This window comes from Anarrhichthys ocellatus, unplaced genomic scaffold, assembly GCF_004355925.1.
Source record: "Anarrhichthys ocellatus isolate YVR2014 unplaced genomic scaffold, GSC_Weel_1.0 scaffold19, whole genome shotgun sequence".
Taxonomy (NCBI): domain Eukaryota; kingdom Metazoa; phylum Chordata; class Actinopteri; order Perciformes; family Anarhichadidae; genus Anarrhichthys; species Anarrhichthys ocellatus.
Window position 1 is genome coordinate 5546570 of NW_022280049.1, and position 16386 is coordinate 5562955.

Genomic DNA, 16386 nt, shown 5'->3' on the forward strand with positions numbered 1-16386 from the left:
GTACTGAGTTAAACTGATAAACGCTTAAGTGGCACCATGGGATCTTCATATTTTGCAACGGTGGTTTGTCGTCTCTTGGTCTCTGAAGAATGATTTGAATTGCTCAGTGTGTTCGTGTCTATGGGGGCCTTCGCTCATGCTATTCTGTCGATAAAGAGTTTGTCCTCACCCAAACAACGTCTCTTTGTTTCTCTTATCAGGAGACGGAGGCTACGCCCGTGACGCTCGTCTCAAAGCCCCCTCGTCTCTGGCCGTGGCCCCCAACGGCACCCTGTATATTGCTGATCTGGGCAACATTCGGATCAGAGCGGTCAGCCCCAACCAGCCTCAGCCCAGCCCAGTTGGACTGGTGGAGATCAGCTCCCCACTGGACCAGGAGCTTTATCTCTTCAGCCAGGTACACTATGCCTGAGCTATCAATAGTCTATAGATCCTGGGTATTTACATATAAATGTCTAGATACTTGAGTAAGATTTCTCAGTTACGGTCAGAATGAGGATAAAACCTTTGTATGAACACCATCTCAGGGAGACATTACTCCCCTATATCTTTACATAGCAAGTAGTTGTTTGCTACTATATTAATGCTCTGAGTATTGAATGGAGAATCAGCTAGGTTAGCGTATCGTTCTGAAATCACATATTTTGCCATGAACACATATATAAACTAGAAGGGCACTTGGAGAGCGCAGACCTCCACCAAGTCCATGCCCTATCTTTCAATGTTAATGAAAGTGATAAATATATAGTGTACCTTGGCTGTGATTCCGATCCGCTCTAAAATGTAATGTATTCTTCCTTGGCCCATGCTTCACCCCTCCACCAACTTTCATGAAATTCTTCCAGTAGTGTTTTTTCCATGATCCTGCTGACCAACAAACAAACTGAACCGAAGACATAACCTCCTTGTCTCAGGCAATAAAAGTTTACAAAGTTGAGCAGTTAAGTTTGATATAATGTTTACCCCCTATGAATGGTATTTTTGGACGCCTTGTGATGCTGTTCATACAGAGTGCTAAAACTCAAAGTTGTGATGTCATCAAGTATGACGTCTGGAACTGCTCCATGGACAATGAAATGGGTAAGATGTGTTATAGGTTACCCTGAGAGCACCCAGGGGTACATTCTCCCATTCAGAACTGAGACTGCAATAGAGTAAAGATCATTCGGGTATAAATAAAACATTCATCTCCCATTCATTATCTATGCAGCAGCTCCAGACTTTAGCTTGAGACTTACTTCTTTTAGAGAGAATAGCTCATGTTCACAAATATTTATGTCCACTTAGTGTATGACTAGTATGAAACTACAGTAGCTAGCAGTTTCTAAGAACTGAGAACATAGCAATCAATCGTATTCATGGATTTATGAATAACTGTCTCATCTCTTCGTTCCCACGACAGAACGGCTCCCACATGCACACCAAACACCTGATCACCGGCCACTACCTGTACAACTTCTCCTACGTCTCGGACGGCCAGCTGTCCGGACTGACAAGTCGCGACGGCCACGGGCTGCAGGTGAGGAGGGACGCTCGCGGAGTGCCTCTCTGGCTGGCCCTACCTGGTGGACAGGTGTACTGGCTGTCTCTTAGCAACAGCGGAACGCTGAGGAAGGTGTCAGCCCAAGGCCATGACATCGCCCACATCACTTACCATGGCAACACAGGTCTCCTAGCAACCAAGAGTGATGAGAACAGTTGGACCACTGTTTATGAGTAAGTCCTCTTCCTCTCTCTTCGTCTATTCTTCTCTTTTTTTACTTCTCTCGTTCACTTTTTCTTTTATTCATGGTTGCTTGCTTGACTCTCGGTGTGTGTGTGTGTGTGTGTGGACTTGGGATTGCATGCATGTGGATGTGTTTTAATGTGAGTCAGAGCTTATGTTTGCGGTGTGAAATGTGAGTGCCATCTGGTGGTTGGCCATCACTGTGCTAAGTCTAGGGAGACTTTCCTTCCAGTTTAAACTTTGCTTAAGTGACTGATGATCTGTAGGACGTCTGTGCGACCCTTTGATCACACGCATGTTTGGTATCACACATATAGTACACACCAAAACACATCCGTCTGAATTATTCACTGCCGACCGAGCCTCTGTCTCAAATTCCACAGCTGGATAATTACGCATATAAATCATAGCTGACAGTTACTCTGTGCCGATGTGTGTGAATGACGGGAGAAACGGAGTGATAGTGAGTATATGTGTGCTTATTGGCTTGTGTGTGTGCACGGCCATGTTGATCCGTCAAAGTGCAACAGATATCTGTGTGTGTGTGTGTGTGTTTGTGCTTGTACTTGTACTTCATCGTCTTTGTGTTTACTCTCCAAGGTACAACAGCGAGGGCCGCGTGACCAACATCACCCTCCCCACGGGTGAGGTGAACGGTTTCCACGGCAACCTTGAACGTTGGTCTCGGGTGGAGGTCGAGGCGTCCACCCGTGAGAACTTTGTCACCAGCACCAACCTGTCTGCCAGTGACACCATCTACACGTTCAGACAAGGTAAAGCTCCCGATGAGTCGTCAAGTGTTTGAGTCACTCCTCAGATGTCAGTAAGAACATAATCTGTCGGAAAACAAAGTAATATGGAGGCACAGGTGTGAATGTCAACATGTATTCAATTCACAAGATTATAGCCTCACCACAATGAATCTACCCCCATCGAGCTTACCACAAACATGCTGAAAGGCCGTTTATGACTCATCTGGGGGGGGGGGGGACTAGACCATAGACATCATACACAGATGTGTGAGGAAGGCGGACTGTAAGGGCACAGTAATGTTTAAAAATGTATGACTGTCAAACTGCAGTAACGTGGCTGTTATCCTGGTCAGGTCAGACATACTGACCTTTTTTTATTCTCCTTCTTCATCGGCTGCACTGGATGTGTGCGCGGGAGAGTCGCAGCATAAATAATTCACATCCGATATGACTTCGTCACACAACCACACTAATAGGAAGTAAAAATAATATATACATATATAATTTTTTGCTTATTTACAAAAAGGAGGCAGATCCGACTGACTCGTGAAACCGCATTAATGACCACCGGAAGAAAAGAAAAAAACGTAAGAGAGGGCAGAGATGAGAAGGGGAGAAAATGAGAGTGGAGTGGAGAAGCTGCTCATGGGAGCAGTTTCCTCTCATGTCATCCCTTTAATTGCTTTCTAGCAGTTGTCACAATGACAGGACTGCAGGGAGAGAAAAGCTGCTCCAACACACAGAATGCACTTGCACACACGCAGACATGTGTGCAAGTGCTACAGTATGACAGAGCTGCCAGGGAAGAGTTGAAATGACCCCTTATTTTAGAGAGTGCCCCCCCCCTCCTCGTCCCTGTACTTCCACCAACCACAAACTCACTGTGTCTCCTCCTGCCTCCGAGGCAACAATAACCATATGTACAGAAAGGGGTTTTATAGTGGTGGAGGGAATATAAGTTACTATCCAGTTTATTAGCTGCATTAAATTTTATGGTTAAAATATAGTTTTACGGTCATTTTTGCTGTTTTTATTTTTTATTTCAATAATTGTGTTTTGGAAATGGCAGAGGCGTAAAAAAAAAAAGTCCTATTGGCACATGCAAATTCTTTGTGAAATCTCACTCAGAGCACTGTAGAAATGAAAGAACAATTTCTGAGAAACCTTTGCAACGTGTGAAAAAACTGTCAGGGCCAAGTACCCCTTCTTACTTTGTCGCTCTCTTCCTCTTTTTATTGCTCTCTCATTCTCCGTCTTTCTTGCTCATGGTCTTCTTTTGAATAGATTACATTTTTCTAAAGCTACAATAGCAGATACAGTGCAGCGCTAATGTTGTTGAAAAAACTTTTGCCGTTGATTCAAAACAAAACACCCATCCAAAGAGCCAGACTTGTGTTTATTGCATTCATGTAGTCTGCTGCTGTATCTCATTGATTTTTCTCAAGACGTTTTCTTCCACTTGTTTTTCAGAGACAATGACTGATGTTTTTTTCACACTTTTTTCATCTGTTGCTGCATCCTTGTGTGCATATGTGGTTTTGTGCGCCTTTGTGTTTTGTGTGTGTGTGTGTGTGTGTGTGTGTGTGTGTGTGTGTGCATCTCTGTACGTGTGTGACCCACTCATACGATCTCACCGCCAGACCACGCTCAGAGTTCATACAGGGTCAGCGCCGACGGGTCCTTCCTTGTGACGCTGGCGAGCGGGATGGAGCTGTCACTCATCACGGAGCCCCTCCTCCCCGGAGGAGCCGGGGGAGGAGTCAGTCCCACGGCCAGCCGCTGTAACATCAGCCTGCCTGGAGACCACGCCCCCAGCCTGATAGAGTGGAGGCAGAGGAAGGAGCAGAGCAAGACTAACTACAGCACTTACGAACGCAGGCTCAGGGTAAAGCACTAAATCACCTACTTATTCTTCAGCTAACTCAGATAATATAGAGACTCCAGTCCTCTCAATTCATTACTACAACAAAGACAGCATGTATTAATCCACTGTGGTAACCAAACACCAGCGGAATAATATGGAAACCTGTGTAAATAGGTCAAATTCCACCACACGCCCTTGAAGTATGCTGTGTTAACCAAAAGTTGTGCAGTCTTACCTTTACACACTCCCATCAGAAATGACAAACACTTGTCACTTCTCAGTGCAGTGAGTCTTCCATGTGTTTGAGCCAATCTGTAGAGCCGCGGTACCGCTTGTTGTTACACAACATGTTCGATGTTTTGGGTGATTACTGACGTCACTGGGAGCGAGCTGATAGGTCAACTGTCTCGGAACCCGTTGGCTGTACTTTCCACAAATCAACACACGCCGACTGCAAGTCCTCTTCTCTGTTGCCTTGGCACAGAAAACACACCGCACAAACAGAATATTCCATAAGGACATTTTATCTGATGTGTACTGATTCATTAGCAATCCCCAGGCCTCCGTTCTTCACTTGTTCACAAGGCAATTTATTGTTATTATGCAGGTCCAGTTTGTTCTAAATGTCACAATTAATTTATCCGAACTAATGAAATATCTGCCTGTCCCCGACATGCCACTTCATTTGTATTTGCTTGTTTGTGGCCTTATTTATAAATTGATTGTGATTATAAAGCAGTAAAATGAAGGAAAAAAACCCCGTTATATTTTGTTCTTCCTGATCGTTTAATGATTTTCTTTCAGGCACACAACAGGAACCTGCTGTCCATAGACTTTGATCAGAGCACCAGAGTAGGGAAGATCTACGATGACCACAGGAAGTTCACCCTTCACATCCAGTATGACTCGCTGGGCCGGCCCGTGGTCTGGTCCCCCAGTAGCAAATACACCGAGGTAAACATCACCTACTCGGGTGGAGGACAGTTGTCGTCCATTCACCGCGGAGACTGGTCCGAACGGCTGGAGTATGAGAACGACAGGGTGGTGTCCAGAGCCTGGGTCAACGGCAAGATTTGGAGCTACACTTACGCAGATAAAGTAAGAGCTCATTGGTGGTGGATAGTTTCGGACCGTTTCATGCTGAGATTTGTTCGATGGCTTTTGCCTTTTGCCGTTTGCAAAAAGCTAACACATCTGCTTTTCCTTTGTTCGGTGCTTCAAGGTGATTGCAGTGGAAAGCAAAACTAACACTACGACTGTGAAAAACACTTCTTCTGTCATGTGAAATGAAAGCAACAAATTGAAAACAAAATTCAAATCATTGCTATCAGTGCTATACTTCCAACAATCTTTGAATGTATCTTTCCTTCCTTTAAGGCAGCCTCTAGGTTCCATTTATTTTATTTAACTTTGAGAATCAATTTGCAGAGTGAAGATTATGTCTGAGTTCACTTATGCAGACTTTTTAAAATCAGTCTGCACTTATAGCTGAACGACTAAGCAACGGCCCCATAGCTTTGAGAGCCGTATAAGCAGCCAACATATTCATTGTGATGAATTACATAACTCAAGTAAGTTCCAAGGCTCTGCAACTTGATTTTCACAGAGAAAAGAAACCAGGGGTTTCCTGAAAGGGTTTTTTTACAGACAACACTGCTTTGAAAAATGGTTAGAAATTTTGCACGACACGTGTCATTGTTTTATGTAACGAGGTATGTTCCTTTAAATGTGCGACAAAGCTGAGCGCTACCTGAAGCTATAATTTCCGTCCTTAAGATTAATTGAACTATTTAATGACAAGATATTCAGCCTGAAATATATTTCATGTCAGCTTTTGGTCCGAGAAAATGACGGTGCAAATGGGCTTATATTACAGAACCATCTTGAAATTGTTAATAGCTGCATATATTATTAATGCATTAATATCATACCTCACAGTTAAATAGAGAAAAAAGTATTTTTACATAATATTGTTTTACTACAGTTCAGACTGTTGAAAAATCGACAGGACTGCAGTTTAGTTTAAGAATCAAGGTGAGACACTCCAGGTGAATAGGGTAAACATTGTAACGAATAGATATCACAATGAAACAGCCCCAGTTCATTACGTACATTGAGACAAACACATTTTGTCCTGGAAGTTTTCTGAGATTTAATGTTAAATATGGAAATGAGGCATGATCTAATGCTAACATTTGGTCGAATTTAGAAGAAATCTATCGACTTAAATAGACAAAGTGCAGTAAAATAAACTAGTCTGAATCAAAATAGCAATAGAGTTGTCTGTCTTTAAAAAGCCTTCAATGATTAGCTGATTAACGAATGGTCCTCAAGCTAAAACCAAGGTTGTCTCTGAAGTTTTCACCGAATGACATTGAAATAAAAAAGAAATGTACCAGACAGAGAAAGAAACACTACACTATTATAACTCAGCCTTGCGTCCGTCTGTGTTCTCGCAGTCCATTATGCTGCTCCTGCACAGCCAGCGGCGCTACGTCTTCGAGTACGACCAAACGGACCGCCTGCTCGCCGTGACGATGCCCAGCATGGTGAAACACGCCCTGCAGTCGCTCCTCTCCATTGGCTACTACAGGAACATATACACTCCTCCGGACAGCCAGTCCTCCTTCATGCAGGACTACACGCTGGATGGGCGGCTGCTGAGGACCCAGTACCTGGGAACAGGACGCAGTGTCATCTACAGGTACGACACAGGTCACAGAAATATTACCGGCTGTTGGTTTTAACGGTTCAGTTGAGGAGGCAGCGCGGTGTGGAAGGGGGTGACATTGGCGACTCCGCCGGTTTGATTTTGATGAAACTTTGAGGCATTATGCATCTTGGCACTATCGTCAGCCAGCTATACGATAACATAACACTGATTGGCTTGATGAAGGTAGTATAATTAAAGGCTAATTTCCGAAATGTAAAAGCCCTATTACGCAGCCCTAAGTCTGGCTGACACAACGCGTGCCACACACCCAGCTGTCCTTGCAAATGGCTCTTGATTGGACTAATGGGGGGGACTGATTAAAGGTCACATTTTTTATCATCATACTATGTCAGACACCACCGATCTGATGTTGATGAAAGTTGGGGGACTGATTCGGGCAGTGTTTTGGCATTTAACATTTTTAGTACTCGTTGGCTCGATGGGGACACTATAACAAACGGCCCTATTTTGGAGATTTGAAAGGCCATAACTGCCACTGCAGCTGGTTTGATTTCCATGAAATGTTGAAGGATGATGCAACTTCTCCCTCAGTGGCTCTAGGGGTCTTTGTATTATTCAAGAGGCGTATGGCATGTTTACTTATATTCAAATTCAAATTTTGTACCGTACTTTTTTTTTAACAAGAAATACAGCTTTATTCTACATGTGAATTATCATCTATTCTATGAATTCCTCTCTTCATTTTACAGTTTTTCTTTCTCTTCGTTTTTTTTTGTCAAGGTACACTCCAGCAGCGCGGCTCTTCGAGGTGGTTTATGACTCCACCCTGGTGACCTTCACTTACGACGAGGCCTCTGGCACTGTCAAGACCATTCATCTCACCCATAATGGCTTCATAAGCTCCATACGCTACAGACAGACAGGTACGCATACACGTGCAATCACGGCACCTACGGCCAGGACGGCCACAGATTTCCACTATTTACAATGTGCAATGAGTCATCTTTAAATGGATCATTTAAAGCGATCTCTCTGAGCATAAAAACGTCTCATGAGCACAACTCACAGCATCTGCACTGTGACTAGACTGCACGATCACACATCTTGAGTCAGATTTGTTTGTAAAACTCCGTAATTTGAGTCAGCTTGAGCTTTGAGTCAGCCGTGCTGCTATTTCATCTGAGGCTGACACAGCCACAGTTTGAAGTGTGAATAGGGCAGAGCATGTTCTGAGTGGAAGAGACTGTGGTCTACCGCAGCTTTCAATACAAGACCACCCACTGGGCTCTGAGCTGCGCTGTCAACCCCCACCCCCCCACCCCCACCCACCTCCGCAAACCGGGCTGCCTGATCAAAGTTAGTGTATGAATTTAATGTGGTGGGATAACTATGCTGCCAGCCTGCATGTGAACATTTGTTCATGTTTTCACGTCTGCGTGGGACAGGAAATCATGAAATCCTACCCGAGGCCATCAATTATAACATGACAATTGTTTCACTTCAGATTCGGAAGAATTAGTTAGAAAGACATTGAGCTTCATAAATTGAAGTACTACCCGGTAATGCCATTACCATCAATTGGCCCCTTTAGCTGTGGCAGCAGCGATGTTCGGACGCCTTCATTGTTAATACGGTTCAACAATTCCCTCAAGTTACAGAGTCTTTCCAGGGTCGTTGAGAGCGCTCTCATCTCTGCTGCTGGTTCACTTCACACAGCTTTGTGATTGGCTCACCATGATCAGGTGTCACTAATCTGCGCGGCACAGCTGTGTGTGTGAGTGTATGAGTGTGTGAGTGTGTGAGTGTGTGTGTGTGTGTGTGTGTGTGTGTGTGTGTATGTGTTTATCGCTTTGCCCTCACTGTGAATAGACTCTCACCTTCCTTTAACTGATCTCATTTCAGCAGAACAAACGGAGCCTTGGAGAGAGGAGAGATAGTGGTAATTGTCCCTTGAGAGGAGACAAGGAAAAGTAGGGACCAATAGAAGTAGAGACAGAGATATAGAGAAGTAGGCGAGGAAGAAAAGGAGAAGGAAAAGATGACAGCTTGGGGAAGTTACAGCTAGAGAAGCAAGACGAACAGACTGCGAGTTCCCTAGGGCTGCAGAAAAACCTCCACCTCACTCTCTTCTGCTTCTGCCGTTCCCCCATTAGCGCAGCTTTAGAATCAACATTCCACAGAAAATAAAAATAGAGGATGTTCCAGCTCTCTGCAGTCTCCAAAGCTAGACACTTAGTCATTTTAACTGCAATCAGAGTCATCTCAAATAGCACCATAATGCTGTTTCATTAGCAGGCCTTTCTCCAAATGGAGGATGAGCTGTAGAAGCCAGCAGCAGCAGAGGTGATGAATGGTGTTGTTAAAGTTGATGTTCTGACATTAAGGAGCACATTGGTCCATCATGGCTATTGTCTTTAGATTTCATTATCTCTCCATATTAAAGGTCACCACTGGAAATGCCATAGAAGTGTGGGATAGTTAGGTTGGAATGGATTGCACTGCGTGTGTCTGTGTTAATGACGTTGAATTAGTCCTTGATTTGAATTAATTAGGAAGGCTTTGTTACGGGTATCGTGGTGGCCAACTGTGAGGGCCGTGTGTGTGTGTGTATGTGTGTATAGTAGATGCACATGCTAATGTGTGTCATTGCCTAATGTGTGAATTTCTCACACGGAATCGCTCTGGCTCCTCTGCGTAGGTCCCCTGACGAGTCGGCAAATCTTCCGCTTTAGCGAAGAAGGCTTGGTCAACGCCAGGTTTGACTACAGCTACAACAACTTCAGAGTGACCAGCATGCAGGCAGTCATCAACGAGACCCCTCTTCCCATTGATCTGTACCGATACGTGGACGTGTCGGGACGTGTCGAGCAGTTTGGCAAGTTCAGCGTCATCTTTTATGACCTCAACCAGGTGGGCAGAATACTCTCAACTAAAACACCACACACATTATTTAGGACATCTGTAGTAGTCTAGCTTCAAATTGTGACTTTGATGTTATGACATTAACAAAGATGAAATGCAATACGAAGCGATTAAGCATCTGTCGGCTCTTTGTTTTGATTTTATTGCCCATAAACTCACTGTTTTGGTTCATTATGGGCTCTCATCAATCGCGAATCAAACCCATCTCATCCACGCTTGCCTAGGTGATCACCACCCATCTGATGAAGCACACCAAGGTTTTCAACTCCTACGGCCAGGTGGTCGAGGTCCAGTATGAGATCCTTAAATCCATCGCCTACTGGATGACCATCCAGTATGACTCGGCGGGGCGCACGACCACCTGTGATATCAGGGTGGGCGTGGACAACAACGTGACACGCTACACTTACGAGTACGATGCAGACAGCCAGCTGCAAAGTGCCTCTGTTAATGAGCGGCCCCAGTGGCGCTACAGCTACGACCTCAACGGGAACATTAACCTGCTCAGCCACGGGACCAGTGCTCGGTAAGTAGTCAGTACCGATAGCGATACATTTTACAGCAAAGAATGTGTTGTTACAATGTCAGAACAAGTGTATTGCACGCGTTATTATCCTATTTTTAAGCCTTGCTTGCAACTTGGCTTTCGAGTTGGCAATGTCAGTTGGTCAACTTTTGTCCAGGCTGAATTATCTCAACAACTGTTTGCTGGATTGCCATGACATATTTTACAGACATTCACGTTCCCCAGGCTGACTGTAATGATCAAACGACATTCCAATCAAGCTCAGCTCAATTTGATGTTTAGTGCTAATTAGCAAATATTAGCATGCTAACAGGCTAAACTAAGATGTTGAACTTGGTGAACATCATACCTGCTAAAAATTCCGCGTGTTAGCATTGTCACTGCGAGCATGTTAGCATGTCGACATTAGCATCTTGCTTGAAGTACCGCTATAGTGCAGCCTAACAGAGATGCTAGCATGGCTGTAGACTCTTGTTAATTAACTTTAGACGTGTTTTATAAGTTCTCAGCAGTATTAATGTATTAACTTGTTTGGTTTCATTCCAGACTGACGCCGCTGCGTTACGACCAGAGAGACCGCATCACACACCTCGGCGAGTTACAGTACAGCGTGGATGAAGACGGCTTCCTCCGCCAGCGAGCCAATGACCTGTTTGACTACAACTCCAACGGCCTGCTGACCCGCGTCTTCAACCGAGCGACCGACCGCACCGTGTGGTATCGCTACGACGGGCTGGGCCGCCGCGTGGCCACCAAAAGCAGCCAGGGCGAGCAGCTGCAGTTCTTTTATGCCGATCTGTCGCACCCCACCAGGGTCAGCCATTTGTACAACCACAGCAGCAATCTGATCACGTCGCTGTACTACGACCTGCAGGGCCTCCTCATTGCCATGGAGCTGAGCAGCGGGGAGGAGTACTACGTCGCCTGCGACAGCGTGGGGACTCCGAGGGCGGTTTTCTCAAGCAAGGGGCGCCTGGTCAAAGAGATCCTCTACACCCCTTACGGAGAGGTCTACCAGGACACCAACCCTGACTTCCAGCTTGTCATCGGCTTCCACGGAGGCTTGTACGATCCTCTCTCGCGTCTTGTCCATTTGGGCAGGCGGGATTACGACACGCTAGCCGGTCGATGGACTTCGCCCAATCACGAACTGTGGGGGGAGCTGAGCAAGGAGCCGAAGCCGTTCAACGTGTACGCCTTCAAGAATAACTGCCCAGTTGGCAAAGTGGAGGAGGTGACGGAGTTTACTACAGGTGAGCCTCACACATGCAGCCGCTCACACGAGCTGCCACGGTACAGCTCTCACACACATACAGGCAGGTAGTTCTCTCATCAGAAACTACTCCCACACACACACACGCGCACACACCCACACGGGAAACATCTGCCATAAAGAGTGAGTGAACGGGGCACACAGCTAACCACAGGTGAGCTGCATGGCAGAAAGAAATGATGTGACAGAAAGGACAGCCATGCCTCTGATCAACTTGTTTTTTTAACACAGGCTGTTATGTTTTGTTCCTTCTATCTGTCAAGAACATACTGTTTCCCCGACAGACCAAACAGAAAGCGAGGCGAGGGAAAGAGATGGAATAGGAGAGCAGGAGAATGAATACAGGATGTCGGTGGGGGCGTATGTCCTTCTGGTTAATGGAACATTCATTTGGCCTGTCACGTTTCCGTGCCGCAGGATTGTTTATTACAGAATTTGTTTGTCAGGGAAACACCAGCCGAACCGTCTCTGCCCACTATTATGCTCGTACATTGTGTGTTTCCTGTACGTGTTGTTTCCCTGGCCTTATGACTTTTTGTTTGCTTCACCGTATACACATTATGTTCTAACTTTCTCTCTTTCTCTGTGCGTCACTCTGTGTGTGTGTGTGGGTGTGTGTGTTTGTGTCTCCAGACATTGGTAGCTGGTTGCAGCTATTTGGTTTCCAGCTTCATAATGTCGTCCCAGGCTTCCCGAAGCCTGAAGTGGGCCGAATGGAGCAAACATATGAACTGATGAAGACCCAGACCAAGACACAAGACTGGGACTCCAGCAAGGTGAGCCTTCCACCACGACAAACCTTAGTCACCTGCAAGGCTCTTTCTAATTACTCTAACTGTGTGTTCCTCTAATAATAGTTAATGGTTATCCCTTGGTCTATGCCAAATACATTTCAAATGTTTTGGTAATTTTAGCCCCTTTATTTCTTTCATTTTAATATGTTTGATGACTCATTTGGCTTCTTCCTATAGCATTATGGCTGGAGTCAACAGTATGAATGCTGAAATGAACAAGTCGACCAACAAATGAGTCAATAGAAAATTATAATTAATCCATTGTCATTGAAGTGACTTAAGTCAAACATTACCTTCCAGCTTCTTAAATGTAAAGATGTGTTGCTTCTATCTATTTCATATCATTGTAGATTGAATATCTTTAAAGGATTAGACTGTTGGTCAATTAAATGAAAACACTCTTATCGGATTAAGCCATTATGAAAATGGCTGTTAGTCGACATGAGTAATTTAGGTAAACTCACATGTGAAATAAATGAATGTTCAATGAATTTATATCAATCCATCCGTTATGCATTGCATGGGACAAAATGACAGATATGAAAAACAATAACTTAATTAATCAAATTCTGTTATTTTATCATCTCTTAACTAATTCACTTGGCTTTATTCATTTTGTTAATTTACTTAATTTAACACCGTATTATAATTTCATCACAGTACGGCTGCACAGATTACTATGGAAGCCCATTCCCACCAGTAGAAGAGAAAAATAAGATGAAATCTTAGCCCTGTGATGGAAAAAAAAGGATCCTGTAAAGCATCATAATGACTTAGTGAGAAACATTTACAAAATATTGACTTTTGAGATACGCAGTCATCATTTTAAGATGAGTAAGTCATTATTTCATCATTGCAGGTATCGTTTGACGACGTTTTAATACTACTTGGTAGTTTAGGACAATACATTAATGGTATTGAGTACTGATGCCCGGTCCTAGATGTAAGTAAAGTAATAGTCTGACTCAGTGGGTGTACACTGCGGGTGTAAGCCTGCCGTGGGCTGCATATTTCTCGTGACATTCTTCTACTATCTGCACTGCTGTCTCTTTTGCAAGGGCACCGTCGCCACATGCTGTGCTCGGCTCCACTAAAGACGACTGTGATTGGTTCAAAAAAATACAAACAAGCCAAATCATTTTCTTCCCCCAAAAAGCAAAATGATAATGTTCGGAGGAATTTGGGGTTTCTTTAGCTGTGTACGGTAGATAGATCTGGCTGTGTGAGACTAGGAAAGTAATAATCTTAATTATGGCTACATTCCACTCAGGTTTGCTTCTTTCACAACCGACATTTTGACTTTTTATAATAAGAAAAGCACAGTTGTTACAAATAACATTAATTATGGCTCTGTTCGAGGGTCTATGCTATGACAGTGTGACGGCAAGCACAATACCAGGACCTTGAAACTGAAACCGCTGAAAGGAATTCAGTCTTTCATTCATTCTATTATTCACAGCTGTGCTGCAAGTCAAACGTCTTCCGTGAAACAGACCCATTGTGCATGCGTCCAGCAAGCTATTGAAACACACAAATGGAACAGAGGCATCATTAATTTAGCTTTATCTGTTATACTTCAAAATGTCTGTTGTGGAAGAATCTACCATCACGGATGACATTTTAAGTGCATTCAAACCTCTGTAATATATTGTTGTATATTGTATATGGTTCTTTTCCCAGGTGGTTTTGGGGATCCAGTGTGAGCTGCGCAGACAGCTGAGGAGTTTCATCTCCCTGGAGAGGCTACCTCTGGTCTCGGAGCCTGTTGGCTCAACTCGCCACAGACCGACACGGCCTCCCCCCTTCGGCTCCCGGCCGTCTCTTCTCGGCCCCAGCATCCGGTTCGCCGTCTCCCACGGCCGCGTCAGCGCCGAAGTCATCGGCGTAGCCAGCGAGGACAGCCGCCGCGTGGCGGCCATCTTGAATGGCGCCGTTCACCTGAGCGGGTTGAGCTTCACCGTGCACGGCTGCGACACCCACCACTTCCTCCAGTCCCGGCCCATCGAGGAGGACCTCGCCCTGGGGTTGGGTGTCGGGGGCCGCGTCCTGGAGAGCGGGGTGAACGTGAGCGTGTCTCAGATGAGCGCCACAGTGAACGGCAGGACGCGACGATTCGCCGATATCACCCTTCAGCAGGGGCTGCTGTGCCTGTGCGTGCGCTACGGCGGGAGCGAGGAGGAGGAGAGGGAGCGGGTGAGGGAGGAGGCGAGGAAGAGAGCGGTGGAGGGCGCGTGGGAGAAGGAGAGGAAGAGGGTGGATTTAGGGGACGTGGGGAGCAGGGCGTGGAGCGAGGCGGAGAAGCAGCAGCTGCTGTCCGGAGGACTGGTTCAGGGTTACGACGGCTACTACTCCCTGCCTATAGAGCAGCAGCCGGAGCTGTCCGACTGCCCCTCCAACATCCACTTTATGACACTAAGCGAGGTGGGGGGCAGGTAACAGAGACACGTGAGCAGCCCCCCGCCCCACCAAAGACTGCCTGTTTCTACTCTACTCTGATTTGTTCTACTGTTTCTATACTGTATCAACAAAAAAAAAAAAGAAGAAGAAGACGACGACAAAGAAGAACAAGAAGAGAGATTGGGGGAAAAAATGATTTCCAAATGCCTTTAATTGTGACAAAATGATGGTATTTTATTATTATCGTCCAGTTCTCCAATTTCTAACAGTGGCACAAGCAGTGTGGTTTGGCTGTGGCTTTGCTTTTTGTATCCTGACTGGCCTGGGACCGACCGACCGACCGACTGACTGACTTTCCGTCGAACTGATGGACTTGACCGTCTGTCCTTTGCTGTTTCAACACTGTTCTTCATTTTGGATTCACTGAGCTGTAGAGACGAAGACTTTAGGATTGCCAGTGACTAATCCTCTTCATGACTCAAAATCAAGAGCTCTCCGGTTGCCATTTGAGTTCCTCCATGGTTTACCTCAGATATACTATCGTTTACATATTGTGTAAGAGAGGCCTTGTCAACTCTGGCACTCCCCTTTAGAGAAGGAAACCTCTCCCGGTATTCTGCCTCTGGTGTGCTCCAACAGTAGTTTGTATGAGTGTGTATACTGAAATCAAGAATGTACATAGCCAGTGCTTTCACACTGAAAAAAGTGCTCAACTGGAAATTCTGTTGTTCATAAGTAAGTGTCAGTATTGTTAATCAATAGAAAAACAGTTACATTTTTGCAAAGAATTATACATGGCTATAGTAAATATTCTCGCTGAAAAATCTGACTTTATTGGGTTACAATGCTGATTAAAGTTATTATGTGTGAATTACCAGATTGCTCGTGGGGATTTCATCGGTATTGTTGCTTATTTCTCTCTCTCTCTCTCTCTCTCTCTCTCTCTCTCTCTGGCGTGTTCTCCGTCTCTGCGCCTTCCCTCCACACACTTTGTTCTTGTTTCTGGGAGTTTGTAACTTTCAAATCTGTGCTGTCGTTATCACCCATCATTATGGCTCAAACCGAGATATGCATGAGAAACCTGCGTCTGTCAGAAGAGGAGAAGAAGAAGAAGAAGAAGAAGAGAGCGAGAGAGAGAGAGAGAGAGAGAGAGGGAAGAACAAGAAAAAACACAGGAAGGGAAAAAGAAATGTGACAGCTGAGGCTTAGTGAGTGGGTGGTGAGTGCAGAAGGGGCAGGACCTGGAGTTGGCTGTGCTGTTCTCTACAGCTTGTCTCCTCTCATTAGGAAATGCCAATCAGACTACATGTGAACTACTTCCAAGCCTCCCCCCAACGAAAAAAAAAAAAGTTTAAAAAGAAAGCAGAGAAGTTTGTTTGTTTTTCTTTTCTCTCTTTTTTTTTAATCTAGCTACCACTAATCCACCTCCCCGTCCGTCTGCCTATCCCCCACTCGCCA

The 16386-nt window shown here is 45.1% G+C and overlaps 1 protein-coding gene across 1 annotated transcript in view; it reads left to right on the plus strand.

The window, feature by feature from the left end:
* Nucleotides 1-15806, plus strand: part of tenm1 (teneurin transmembrane protein 1) — a 174446-nt gene extending 158640 nt beyond the window's left edge. Inside the window, 12 exon segments of the mRNA XM_031858162.1 lie at nt 201-397; nt 1403-1716; nt 2327-2499; nt 4119-4363; nt 5147-5440; nt 6802-7046; nt 7797-7939; nt 9715-9926; nt 10163-10464; nt 11011-11717; nt 12371-12513; nt 14212-15806. Coding sequence (XP_031714022.1) covers nt 201-397; nt 1403-1716; nt 2327-2499; nt 4119-4363; nt 5147-5440; nt 6802-7046; nt 7797-7939; nt 9715-9926; nt 10163-10464; nt 11011-11717; nt 12371-12513; nt 14212-14967 — 3731 coding nt within the window. The 3' untranslated portion in view covers nt 14968-15806.
* Nucleotides 15807-16386: the final 580 nt, after the last annotated feature.